The 14,532-nt window shown below is 39.6% G+C and overlaps 1 protein-coding gene across 4 annotated transcripts in view; it reads right to left on the reverse strand.

The window, feature by feature from the left end:
- Positions 1-14,532, reverse strand: part of c24h19orf44 (chromosome 24 C19orf44 homolog) — a 67,719-nt gene that overhangs the window by 3,644 nt on the left and 49,543 nt on the right. For all 4 annotated transcript variants that reach the window (XM_063032764.1, XM_063032768.1, XM_063032765.1 and 1 more), the window contains 4 exons: positions 12,074-12,287; positions 9,414-9,496; positions 5,035-5,611; positions 1,045-1,140 (listed from right to left, as the gene is read on the reverse strand). In XM_063032764.1, the coding sequence (XP_062888834.1) occupies positions 1,045-1,140; positions 5,035-5,611; positions 9,414-9,496; positions 12,074-12,287 (970 nt within the window). The remainder of the gene's footprint in view (positions 1-1,044; positions 1,141-5,034; positions 5,612-9,413; positions 9,497-12,073; positions 12,288-14,532) is intronic.

The following is a 14,532-nucleotide window of genomic DNA, read 5'->3' on the forward strand; positions in this document are numbered from 1 at the left end:
CACCAGCATTTTTCGTGTGTGTTGCCTTAATCAGCCAACTATCACTTCCATTACCATTATCATCCATCCTCCCAGAGTGTGGATTGGAGGGTTTGGTGTCCAGAACGCAGTACATCTAATTATCCTGACTGATTAAAATAATTGGCCACACTGACCAGCCCACCTGATTCTAACAGGTGTAGGTGTTGTATCAAGGAAAGCAAATTGCAGAATTTTAGATTCCTTGCCTTCCTCATTTAGTTATTGTTCAACTCAGTTCACTAGCCTTACTGGATTTATGATAGTGCTCCCTATGGCATTGTCAACTATCCTTTATTGAATTGCCTTTAATTATGAACATTTCAAACAGTCAGAACTTTATACATTAACTTCTCAAAGGGAGATCTGCATGCTGTACAATGTAATGCCACTAATCAAATATAGTCTCCATGAAGACACAGCACAGATTGTTTTAGAAAATTAAAACCATCCTTGCAGTGTCAGCTAATAAAATCTAAACTGTCTTTTATCTATCTCTTGTGGGGTTAGCGGATTGGTGATTAAAATCACCCCAACTAGTATATGAAGTACTTTTGAGACAGCCAGTTATTGACAAGGCGCTATATTACTCCAATTATTTCTTTGACTACATTAGTTTACATGCACCTGCAAGGCTGAAATAGTGTCCCACATTTCAAATTTCTAATGAAATTTTCCAACACAATTTCCATTGTTACATCACCTTGCTTAAAAGAGTATAGATTTGAGTGGAATCAACTGTTTTGAATCTCATTAATTCCACTATCCTATGTCCAGCTTCCTATTCCTTCGCTCTTTATGAAAGTTTGTGATTAATCCTCTGGTTCAAACTTGCTCTTTTAAAACCACAGTATATTTCATCCAGCTAGGTTCTGATGCAAAGGTGATTTTTCCCTTCTCTTGGATATTTAAATATCCCTTAGCCACTTATCAGAGATTACTAAGCGTCATTTTCCATTCCAGATTTGCTAGACCTGCATATTTCTGTTCAATATTCTCACAAAAGATTTTATGCAAAATATTTACCTTCCATTGCCTCGGGGCTAATAATGTGACTGGCAATAGGTGTAGGATCCACACTTGCAGCCCCAAGAGATGTTCCAAGTACTGCCACTCCATCATCTGTGAAAAGAGTGGCGTATACTTATTTATATGACACAGTTGGCAACCAAACCAACAGCTGCAATCAATACTAGATGTTGTTAAGTAATTTTAAAGGTGAAATTATTTGGAAATAAGATATTTAAAAGCTATGGAAGGATAACTAAAAAGTCTTGTATTTATAAAACATCTCACAATGCTTTTAGAATGCCTCATAAGGTTTTGCTTCTCCATCTTACTAATTCTTCAAATATAACTTATTTATTTCAAATAAGTCTTTTTGAAAGAAGTGTGAAATAATACAAAAGGCACAAAATACAAAAGTACATTTTATGAAAGATGGCAATGGGTGGTGAAAGAATGATTTTAGAAATAAAGAAATACTGTACAAGACATACAAGATATATTTGTATTTCATAAAAACTGAAAAAGTAGCATGAATAGCCCATTTGGTCCCTAAGGGCTGCTCTACTATGCTAAGATCTTGGTTCCATTTCCCAAGGTGAACCTCTATCACTTGATTTATTTACTATCCAAAATTCCACTGATATCTGTATTGAATATACACAATATCTGAGCCTTTACAGGCCTCCAGGGCAATGAATTCCAACACATCATGAACATCTTGAGGAGAAAAAAAAATGACTCCTTAGTGACTGACCTCTCTGCCGCTGGGTTAGAATAGAATAATGCCAGTACTCTCAAGAAAATGACAACAAAGGCAACCTAAGACAGGAGACAATGCCGACTTTGAAAAATCACAGCGGGATTTGCCTCCTTTCCATTTTATGTAAGATCCTGATCTGCATCTTTCTGAACAGCATTCCCACCATCGTTGAGATACTCCTTTTAAGGTGTTATGATTGACAACCTCCCCACAACCCCCAAACCCCACTTCACTATCTACTGTATCTGACTGTCATTATCAACCTTGCCCAAGATGCTACACCCCCAAGCAACAGCATTGATTGAATAAAAAACTCAAATTTTAGTTGCATCTGGGTTAAAATAAACTCATGACCAATGATACTCATGACCTCAGTTTGGTTCCGTCTGCACAGTAATCCCTATATTTCTTATAGAAGACATGACCCATCTTTGAATCATAACAAGACAAAAGTCTTCCTCCTCAAGGTTAGCTGAACACCTCTTGCATCACCACAACAGATGGCTAGTTGTGGATTATGTGGAACATGTGCTGCATTTCAGCAGTCAACTCTCCCAGTCTCCCAACTGACTGCCAGCAATGGTTTAACCACTGTTTTCAAAGCTATGAAAATGTGTCTTTTTTAAAAAAAATGCACTTTTAGAAGTCAATGGATGTCTTAGTTTGAACAGTTTTACTGATTAGGTTTAATTATGCTCAGCTTTCCTAAAAGATTAGCTATTTCTACTTTGATTACTGACTCTTGCATTTTGCTAACTAGATGTTAATCTAACTTCCTATGATTTCCTGCTGTTTGTCTTCCTCCCTTTTTAAAAAAGGAAATCTAGTACTCTCCAGGAATTTAGCAGGTTTTAAACGATTTCAATCAACTACTGACCAACTCCGCTGCTACCTCTTTTAAAACCCATCGGGTTCTGGTGATTTATCTTGAGTTTCTCCAACAAATTATCCCTTATGATTTGGATTTTTACAAGTTCCTCTGTTAATGAAAATTAACCCATCTGTTATTTTAGGAATATTTGTCGTGATTTCCATGCTGAAGAATAATGCAAAGAATTGATTTAATATATTGGCCATGTCATTGTTTCTTCAAATTAATTCATTGGCCTCATTCACTGAAGTTCCCACATCTATTATAGTTGCCTTCTTCCTATTTATATATCTATACAAACTTTTACCATTTGTTTTGATAAAGCAAAAATTTACTCTCAAATTCAATTTTCCCATTTTGAGTTTTATCTTACTCTGCTGAACACAGACCATAGAAATCTACAGCACATTACTTTCCAGCACAGTCACTTTAGACTGGCACTTCAGCCCACAATGTTGTGCCGACCATGTAACCTACTCTAGAAACTGCTTAGAATTACACTACCGCATAACCCTCTATTTTTCTAAGCTGCATGGACCTACCTAAGAGTCTCTTAAAAGACTCCATTGCGAAAAACTTTCTCTTGACATCCCCTTGGTACCTATTTCCAAGCACCTTAAAATGATGTCCCCTTGTGTTAGCTATTTCAGCCCTGGGAAAAAGCCTTTGGCTATTCACACAATCAATAACTCTCATCATCTTATACACCTCTATCAGGTCATGTCTCATCCTCCTCGCTCCAAGGAGAAAAGGCCAAGTTCACTCAACCATCCTAAAGCTTCCCAGTCCCCTAGCCCTCCACCAGTAGTAGGTCCTACTTTTCAATTTAATAGATCATTGACCTCCCTTGTTAACCATGGATTTTGGCTATATCTCATGGAAAGGGTCAGTAACTTTAAATTCTTTGGTGTTATCATTTCAGAGGATCTGTCCTGGGACCAGTATGTAAGTGCCATTACAAAGGAAGTGCCTCTACTTCCTTCAAACTTTGCACAGATTCACCGTGTCATCTAAAACTTTGTACAGTATCCTGACTGGTTGCATTACCACCTGGAATGGAAACACCAATGCTCTTAAACGAAAAAGCCTATAAAAAGTAGTGTCAATCACAGTAAAAGTCCTTTACACCAATGAGCACATCTACAAGGAGCGTTACCACAATAAAGTAGTATCCATCATCAAGGACTTCCAATATCCAGATTATGCTCTCTTCTCACTGCTGCCATTGGGAAGGAGGCCTTAGTTCCTACAACACCAGGTTCATGAACAGTTCTTACCCTTCGACCATCAGGCTCCTAAACCAGTGTGGATAACTTCACTCATCTCAACACTGAACTAATTCCACAACTTATGGACTCACTTTCAAAGACTCTACAACTCATGTTCTCAATATTATTATTATTTGTTTGTTATTGTATTTGCAGTTTGTCTTCTTTTGCACATTGGTTGCTTGTTTGTCTTTGTTTGTGTGTAGTTCTTCATTGATTCCATTGTCTTTCTTTTTATCTACTGTGAATACCCGCAAGAAAATGAATCTCGGGGTAGTACTGTATATGACTCAAAAATCTTAGCACATATATATAGCTTGGGTGCCCAAGACATTTGCACCGTACAGCTGCCACAACAAAAAAAGTCATATTTCATGACATATGTGAGTGATGATAAACCTGATTCTGACATGGGTCTCTATTGTGGACTGAGTGGGAGAAGGGAATTACGGTTGGGAAAGGGGGAAGAGAGAGAGGAGGGAGCAGGAAGCACTAGAAAGACATTCTGTAATAATCAGACCAATTGTTTGGAATCAAATTACTTTGCCTGGTGTCCCAGGGCTGGAGGTGTTTGCACCCATCCATCCCCAGCACTCCTTCTCTGCCACCTGTCCCACACCCCTCCCATGGTGCTCTACCTTTCACTCCCAACATCCTTTGATCCTGCCAGATTTACAAACTCGCCCTCTGCTTCACGTTCATAAATACAGTACTATGTAAAAGGTCTGAGGCGCTCTAGCTCTGTGCCTAAGACTTTTGCACAGTTCTATATGTACTTTGATAATAAATTAATTTTGTACTTTAAACTTTCTAATTAGGCTAAGTTCCTGCTGACTGTTATGGACTTGCTCTTTGAGTATCTGCCACTTGAGTACTGATGTGTCTCGCAGCTTATTTTCCCACTTCACCTCAGACAATTCCACCTTCATAGCATTAAAATTGCCCTTTCAATGCTGAATTCAGTGGTTTTGGTCCTTTGGTGTTCACCATCGAACTGCACATTGAATTCTATAATATTGTGACCTTTACCTCAGGGGATCTGAAGTAGTTTAGGGAAGGAAGAAGAAACAGGGCAATTAATCTGCAAATAAAAATATTCATGGATTAACCTTTGTGCCAGGTGTAATGAAAACTGGATAGCTGTGTCTGTATGGCTGTATCTTTCACAGTCACTTTAGATAGTGATTTCCACACTTTTCTATCCGAACAGGGAGATTCTGTGCAGGTTGCCAACTTGGAATGGTCTGGACCTGGGGATGAGGAGGTTGAGTAGGAAGTGTTATCAGAATAATCAGTCCTTGACTCCTCTTCACATGACTGTTCAAAATGTGATTCACCCTCATCCATTTTTACTGAGGACACTTCACAGTTAGAAGTTTCAAAGTCTTCTGAATATTCGGAACACATAGTGTTCAGATCATCCTCTTCTAATTGTTCAGCCAACTTCTCTGAAGATTTTCCTTCCTTCCTTGACACATTAGAATCTCCATTTAAATATTCAGAGATTTCACTTCCAGTTGCATCAGATTTTGCCCAAATCTCATTTTCCAAGTGATTTGCATCTTTCTCTCTTGAAAATTTAGTGGACTGGAGACATGAACGGACAAGCTCACTTGTCACATTTGACCTTAAATTGTGACAAGTTGACTGTGTGCTTGGAACACCCAAGTGCTGTCCCTCTTCATCCTTAAAAAAAAAACACACACACACTAACAAACTGAGCTTTTATTAAACATTGCATGAGATTAAAGTAAAAATAATTATTTAAAGATACAACATATTAAATTACTAGTTCCTCGAACATGACTATCATAAACTATACTGTAACTCTTTGATAGTTTGGTGCTAAATACACTGATGAGTAGTGATTTGAGTCATTTACACTTTTGAAATTCTTGAATGAGATTATAATTTGTTTTATCAGCTGATCAACAGGAGAAAAAGCTAAAAAATCAGCCAATCTCACTCCCAATTTAAATGACAGAATTAGTCAATAATGCCACAAAAGCAAAGCATACACTCAGAGAGCAACACGACATAGATACAGGCACTTCAGTCCAACGACCAGAATGCCACTCCAGCTACTCCCAGTTTCCTATATTTGACCCATATCCCTCTAGTACCTATCCAAGTGCTTCTTAAATGAAACTACTGTACCTGTCTCAACCACTTCGTTCCATAAACTCACCAGAACCTGTGTAGAAAAAACTGCCCCTCAGGTCTATTTCAAATCTTTCCCCTCATACTACGGCCCACTTTTAGACTCCCATACTTTTGGGGAAAAGACTATTACCACCCACCTTATCTATGCCTATTACAATTTTAAACATTTCTACAAGGTCTCTCCTCATTCTCCTGTGTTGCAAGGAAAAGACTAAGCATGGCCAACCTCTCCCTATAACTCAAGCCCCCTAGTAATGGTAACATCCTTATAAATACTTTCTGCTCTCTTTCCAGTTTAACCACATCTTTCCTATAACATGATGACCAAACCTGTACACAGTACTCCAAGCGCAGCCCACCAACAATCTGTACAACTGCAACATAATGTCTGAACTCCTACAGTCAATGCCCTTACTGATGAAGGCTAGCGTGCTAAGTGATTTTTTTTCACCACCTTAATGCCACTTTCAAATAAATAGAGATTCAGTTGATAGCACTGTCAACCAATGTATTGGAAAAGGGAAGGGCAAAGGACTCAGAGCAAAAGAAAATGATTTTCCTCAAACTCAATTTACTTTGTTTTCTCTGTCTTATTGGATCTGGCCTGTTTGTCTGTGATAGTGGCTCAGTTTTCTCTCTCCATTTGCACTTCCTGCCTTGCTGGCACGCCCTATAGCTTTTACTCTCAAATAGTCCATATTTCACAGCCCTTTTTCTCCCCCATGTTCAAGTTCTGCTTATCTCAGCGTTATTTCATCAGAGTTATTCCTTTTTTCCTAGTCCCTCACCATCTCTGCAATTTGAAGCCAATTCATTTTTTCTCTTTGCCATTTCTGACCAGAGATCTTTGACCTGAGAAGTTAATTGTGTTTCCCTTTCTACAATGCTGCCTGGCCTGTCACAGTATGCTGAGTACAGACAGCACTTTTTGTCTATACTCAGAAAATAAAAATTGGCTTAAAATTAGTGGAACCAGAATTTGCCATAAATCTTCCGAAAATATAGCACATTAAGCTATACCTGAAATATGTGCATAAATTCAACATTTAGTCGCTTATAACTGTGTAGTCACCAAGTGTATTTGACTGCATTCACTTCTATTCTGCTGGGTTTTAAGACTATTAATATGGGCAGCCAAGAAAAAAATAATCAACTTACAAGTCAAATTAATATTGTGCAATATTGTAACCAAAAACTTAAAGCTGGATCCAAGTAATTCACAAAAAAAAACATTGTGATTAACCTTCTATCTTGCAGCCATTCCTCTCAGTTCAAATCAATTAGATAGCAGGTTCTGTGCCAAGTCTAAACTAGTGCAGATTCAGTGTCAGTTGTGGGTCTAACATTGGAGTGCAACCTTGAACTTGCCATTTTCCAGCTCAGAACAGAAGATCCAGCCATTCACTAACTTTGATTTCTCAATAACTTTCAGGAAACTTATTGTTGCATCCTTCTATGATCATCAGTGCACTGCATGTTAGCGAAATGTATTGTTCAACTTTTCCAAGCACATCAGAAAGAGGATCAGGAAAACCAGACTATAAGAAAAAGCAATACACAACTCCTGTCTGTTCAAAATCTCAAAAGTGCTGATCCTGTGCTGTTATAAGCATAAGCTTCATTGTAATACTTAAGTGAGCTCTTAAAATATATTTGACTGGTAGATTAAAGGAATTGCAAGTTATTACAAAAATTTTTAAGCTTATGATGGATTCGACAAGATGATATTTATAAGGCATTGGTCAGAACTATACTTGGAGTACTGTGAGCAGTTTTGGGCCCTTTATCTAAGAAAGGATGTGCTGGCCTTGGAGAGGATCTAGAGGAGCTTCATGAGATTTATCCCAGAAATAAAAGGGTTAACACATGTTTGATGATTCTGGGCCTGTACTTGCTGGAGTTTAAAAGAATGGTGGGGCAGGAGGCGGGGGGGGGGGCGGAAATCACTTTGAAACTTATCTAATATCGAAAAATCAAGATAGGGTGTATGAAGAGAGGATGTTTCCTATAGTGGGGGAGTCTAGGACTAGAGGTGTGGCCTCAAAATAGAAGGATGTGACCTTAGGACAGAAATGAAGAGGAATTTCTTTACGTACAGGGTGGTGGATGTGTTGAATTTATTGCCACAGTCAGCTGTGGAGGCCAAGGTAACGGGCATATTTAAAGCAGAGGGTTATAGGTTCTTGATTAGTAAGGGCATCAAAGGGAGAAGGCAGGAGAATGGGGTTGAAAGGAGTAATAAATCAGCCTTGACGGAATGGCAGAACAGTCTCAATGGGCCAAATGGCCTATGTCCTAAGTTCTAAGACATAATAAAACCTACAAGAGCATAAGACATAGAAGCAGAATTGGGCCATTTGGCCCATTGAGTCTGCTCCGCCATTCAATCATGGCTGATCCTTTTCTCGCCGCCTCAGCTCCACTCCCTGGCTTTCTCCCGCTAACCTATGAATCCGTGTCAATCAATAATCCATCAATATTAAATACACCCAGCAACCTGGCCTCCACAGCTGGCTGTGGTAACAAATTCACCACCCTCTGGCTAAAGAAATTTCCCTTCATCTCTGTTTTACATGGATGCCTCTCTATCCTGAGGGTGTACCCTCTTGTCTTGGACTCCCCCACCAAGGGAAACATCCTTTCCAGATCTACTCTGTCTAGCTCTCTAAATTCTCTCTTCAGGACCTCTGTGTTTTTCCTTCCTATGTCACTGGTACCAATATGTACCAAGACATCTGGCTATTCTCCCTCCCTCTCCAAAATGCTGTGGACATGATCCGAGACGTCCCTGACCCTGGTACCTGGGAGATAACATACCATTCGGGTGTCTCATTCACATCCACAAAATCTCCTGTCTGTTCCTCTGACTATTGAGTCCCCTATCACTACTGCTCTTTTTTTCCCCTCTTTCCTTTCTGCACCACGGACCCATGCTCTGTGCCAGCAACCTGATCTCCGTGGCATTCCCCTGGGACCTCATCGCCCACAACAGTATCCAAAACTGTACACTTATTTTTGAAGGGTTCTCTGTGTTAACTGCCTAATCACATTTCCATTTCTCCTGACAGTCATTCCCCTGGGACGTCATCCCCCACAACAGTATCCAAAACTGTATACTTATTTTTGAAGGGTTCTCTGTGCTAACTGCCTAATCACATTTCCATTTCTCCTGACAGTCACCCAGCTACTCGTCTCCTGCAACTTCAGAGCAGAGTTAGGCCTATTGACCCATCAAGTCTGCGCCACCATTTCATCATGGCTAATCCATTTCCCTCTCAGCCCCAATCTCCTGCCTTGAAATAATTAAAATGAACAAAGAAGTCACCTTCAAAGTTGGTGATATTTTTGTACTTTTCTGTTCTACAGCTGGAATCAAATCCTCCAGAGTCAAAATATTTAGTTTGAATTCTGAAAAAGACAAGGAATAAGTTAGAAAGCTTACTGGATTTAAACTACTGTTGTACATTATAGCACAGCTACTGGAATAATATCTCCAATTGCAAATAACGACTGAATGAATCCAGTGGGTTGAGCAGCACCTGTGGGGTACGGGGTCATGTGAAGCCATGGCAGAGTCAATGTCATTAGTCCTTCTACCAAAGTGCATGACCATGCACTTCCCTATACATATTCCATCTACCACTTCCTTGCCCATCCCCCCAATGTATCAAAGTCCTTATGCAGACTCCCCGCTTCCTCAACACTACCTGCCCCTCCACCTATCTTTGTATTGTCTGCAAACTTGGCCACAAAACCATCAATTCCATCATCAAAATCGTTGAAAAGAAGTGGTCCTAACCCTAATCCCTGGGGAATACCAGTAGTCACCAGCAGCCAATCAGAAAAGGCCCCCTGTATTCCCACTCTTTGCCTCCTGCCAGTCAGCCAATCTTCTGTCTATGCTAGTAACCTTACTGTAATACCATGGGCTCTTACCATGTTTAGCCACCTCATGTATGCACCTTGTCAAAGGCCTTCTGAAAATGCAAGTAAACAACATTCACTGACACACCTTTGTCTATTCTACCTGTCATTTCCTCAAAAAGAATTCCAACATTTCAGTTAGGTAAAATTTCCCCTTAAGGAAACCATGCTGACTTTGGCCTATTTTATCATGTGCTTCCAAGTAGCCCAAATTAAGGGAAATATTGTTCAATGTGAGAGCAATTTCAGCCAGATAAATAAGTGTGTTGGTGGAAGGTAACTGGTTGGATCATGCTTCGGCAAGAAGTGAGAACACTCACATCATTCTTCATATGGGATGGAAGTGCAAGTATACATGTTCATGTAAACATGTTTCTATTAGGTCCAGGGAGTGGGAAACAGTCAATGGCATGGCTGAGCAGGTGACCTTACACGGTAGGACTCCAGCAAACTGATGATGGATATACAGGGTAAATGTAAGCAGGCTTTTCCCACTGAGTTTGAGGGAGAACTAGAGAACTAGAGGGTGAAAGGTGAAATATTTAAGGAGAACATGAGGGAGACCATCTTCACTCGGAGGGTGGTGAGAGTGTGGAATGAGTGGAAGTGATGGATGCAGGTTTGATTTCAACACTCCAGAGAAATTTGGATAAGTACATTGCCAGGAGGGTTATGGAGGGCAATAGTCTGGGTGCAGGTTTTTAGGACTAGGCAAATTAACAGTTTGGCTCCACTAGATGGGCCAAATGGCCAGTGGCATAGGGGCATCTGCACCACACTTCAAGGCGAGTGATCCGGGGTTCAAATCCAGCCGGCTCCTTGCACGATTTTCATCCGTGCTGGGTTGAGTATCGAGCTAGCAATTCAGCCTTATATAAAAAAATAGACAAATCCTAAAGAAATGTTAAGGTTGTCAACTAATGTGCTACAAGGAGTGGAGAGGAACAAGAGATGGGCCAAGGGGTCTGTTTCTATGCGGCAGTGTTCTATGACTCTAAATTAATTTATCAGCCTGGGATGAGTTCAAACAACTCATCTGCAAATTTAATATAGACAAGTGTGAGGTGTTCCACTATGGGAGGACCAACCCAGGGTAGGTCTTGCACAATGAGCAGTAGGGCACTGAGGAGTGCAGCAGAACAGAAGATCTGGGAACACAGATCCACAATTCCTTGAAGGTGACATCACACGTAGATAGATTCTAAAAGAAATGTTTTGGCACATTGGCTTTCATAGATCAATGTGTTGAGTACAGGAGTTGGGATGTTATGTTGAAATTGTTGTTGAGGCCTATTTTCAAGTATTGTGTGCAGTTTTGGTCATGTACCTTCAAGAAAAATGTAAATAAAACTGAGAGTGCAGAAAAAAATTTACAAAGATGTTGCCAGGGCTTGAAGACCTGAGTTACCGGGTAAGGTTACATAGGTTAGGACTTTATTCCTTAGAACATAGAAGATTGGGGGGAGGCTTGATAGAGGTATACAAAATTATGAGAGGTATAGATAAGGTAAATGCAAGCAGATTTTTTCCACTGGGGTTGGGTGAGACAACAACTAGGGGTCATGGGTCAATGGTGAAAGGTAAAATATTTAAGGGGAACATGAGGGGGGACTTCTTCACTTGAGGATGGGGAGAGTGGGGAACGAGCTGCCAATGCAAGTGGTGGATGCAAGCCCAATTTTCAACATTTAAGAGAAATTGTGACAGGTACATGGATGGGAGGGGTATGGTGGGCTATGGTCTGGGTGCAGGTCAAAGGGTCTAGGCAGATTAATAGATCAGCACAGACTGAAAGGGGTAAAGGGCCTATTTCTGTGCTGTAGTGTTCTATCACTAACCACTAAATACTTTAAGAAAGAATCTGGTTGAATTCATTTGTTGGACCAAATGATACCTTCCTGTTGCTACAATTTTCAATGGAACTTATTATTGTTACATGATTATGCATAGATATAAAGTGGAGATCAGCAATAACAAGAGCAGGAATAGTGGATTCCTTAAAAAGGAATCCAATTTTAATGTTTTTGCTCAACTCAATTCAGGATTCAATTAGGTACTCACCATCAGAGGTCTCACTGTCAAGGCTTCTGACATCCTTAGTAGCAGAAGGCTCGGTAAAGAGCTCATCCAGAGATTTAATCTCACTTTGTTCAGTTGAAGACACTGGGATACGTTTTACAAATTTCATTCTTGGAGACAGACTCAGCTGTGGGGAGCCAGCACTGGGTGGAGAAGGCAATCTTAGATGGCTCCTTGGATATTTTCTCACGACAGACTACAAGTAAAATGAAGGAGTCAAAAAGGAGGCCAGTTTGACCAACTTGTAATCAACAACTTTTCCAGTGGCTTATTATTTAAGGGTTTTTACATAGACCAAGGACTATGCAGAACTGGAAAAAATCTCAGTGGTTGAAAGCCTTCCCTAACCTACAATAATTCCTATTACTTTAATTTCACTAGAGTTCCCTGTTGTCACACTTGGTAAAATATTGCTACAATGCAACCACTCCCACCTCGTTTCAGGAAATCAGATCTGGAGTTGAGTGGTCCTGGTAAAATCCAGACTAAGCTTTTGGTGAGCAGATTATTGGTAAACAAGTGTTGTTTGACACAGCTTCTAATACATTTGTGCTGTTTTCATACTCATCTAGGGAACAATAACTAGCTGGATCAGATCTGTCCTGCATTTTGCAGATTGAACCTTTCTTGGCAATTTTGTTCATTATTGTATAGATGCTAGTGTTGAAACAGCTTAGAATTGAGGTGTGGCTGTTTCAGTTTTTTAGCACCACAGCCAAGATGTTGTCTGGTCCCATAGTTTATAACTATGAATGTAATGAGGCACCATGAAAAGAATATTAGCTGATTGATGAAAAATACAAGTAATTGGGTGTGTTCAGAATGGCAAAGATGTTTTGTTCCTTCATAATGTGATGTTGGTAGCAAGTTTATCATTTATTGTCCATCTCTAACAAGGAACAAAGTATCAATTTCAGAGACCGATATAAATCATCACACAAGTCAGATGGCAAATTTCCTAGCCTAAAATAAGTAAAATAATTTCATTTTTAAAAATGACTATCCAATAGATTCATGGTCACTATCACTGATATAGGTTGAAATGCTTGGGGCTGGAGGTGTTTTGGATTTTTTAAAAATTTTGGAATATTTGCATCTATATAATGAGATAATTTGGGGATGAAACTCAAGACTAAACATAAAATCCATTTATATTACATATACAGCTCATACATAAATCCTGAGTATAGTTTTATATAATATTTGTAATAATTTTGTATATGAAACAATGTGTACAGAAAGGCAAACCATCTTACGGAGCAGACCCAATGGGCCAAATGACCTAATTCTGCTACTATATCTTATGGTCTATCACTACCTTGGCCACATAGATGGCAACAGTCAGTGGCTGTTAGGCATCACCATTGTTCCTGACTGAATTTATGGGCTACCGGTAAGCAGTCTTTGTCTTATACTTGTTCATTACACCTATGTAATGATGCACCTGTTCAGTGTTAGATTTTTATCAGTGACAATCTTGACAAACACATAATGAATTTCTCTGTTGCTTTGTGATCAGCAGACACTTTGCCACCACAAACCCTTAAAAACTTAATGCTGTATCTTTTCTTAAACTTCTGCAACCAACCTACTGATTATTTACAATTACCTTCAATTTTCACTTTATCATGAAAGATCCACTCTTTCAATACACAATTGAGATCTTTATTTTTCCACTTTATGCAGTGTTTTTCTATTTTTCATTAACTTCTGATCATTCAGCACAGAACTTTAATAGTTTGTCCTTCTGTTTCTTCAGGTGGTAGATGGTGGTCATTCTAACTGCATACCCCTCTGTCAGATGCGTCATACTTACACTGCTGTCAAGTTTTTCTAACGACTTGACTTCCTGTGTTATAGATAAACATAAATACTTCATCTTTTTCATTTCACTATAACCCATAGGGGGTAACTGCAGGCCTTTTTGACATTTAAAAAAAATATCTTCACGAAACCAAGCAGAGAATAAGTGCAAAACACACGGTAATCACTGCGAGTGATGCACAAAGGTCTGGCTATAATCTCTGCCGCCTCAGAGCTCCATCTAACCAAGTTTGTTCTTTGCTCTCAGATGGTAGGTGCATGGAGTTTGCACATTTTTTCTCTACCCCTCCCCCATCCCAAAGCTGTGCTGGTAGGTTGAGTGGCTTCTGTAAATGACCCTTTGTGTAGATGGGTGGAAGACGAATCGGGTCTGGCAGGGAAGGATGGGCAAATGAGAGATCTTTGCAGATGGGGAAAATGACATTGATAGAAATTATCTGGCAGCTGGCAGTGAATTGATGGGCTGAATGGCTTCCTATGGTATATTAAACTATAAAAATGTGTTTATCACAACCATTTTCCTTTGAGAAAGGTAATGACTCCAATCATTGGAATGTTTTCTTCTTAATGCCCACGAACTAGTTTTACCAGGCTCCTTGATACCACACTTCATCAAG

Source organism: Mobula hypostoma, chromosome 24 (genome assembly GCF_963921235.1).
Source record: "Mobula hypostoma chromosome 24, sMobHyp1.1, whole genome shotgun sequence".
Classification (NCBI taxonomy): domain Eukaryota; kingdom Metazoa; phylum Chordata; class Chondrichthyes; order Myliobatiformes; family Myliobatidae; genus Mobula; species Mobula hypostoma.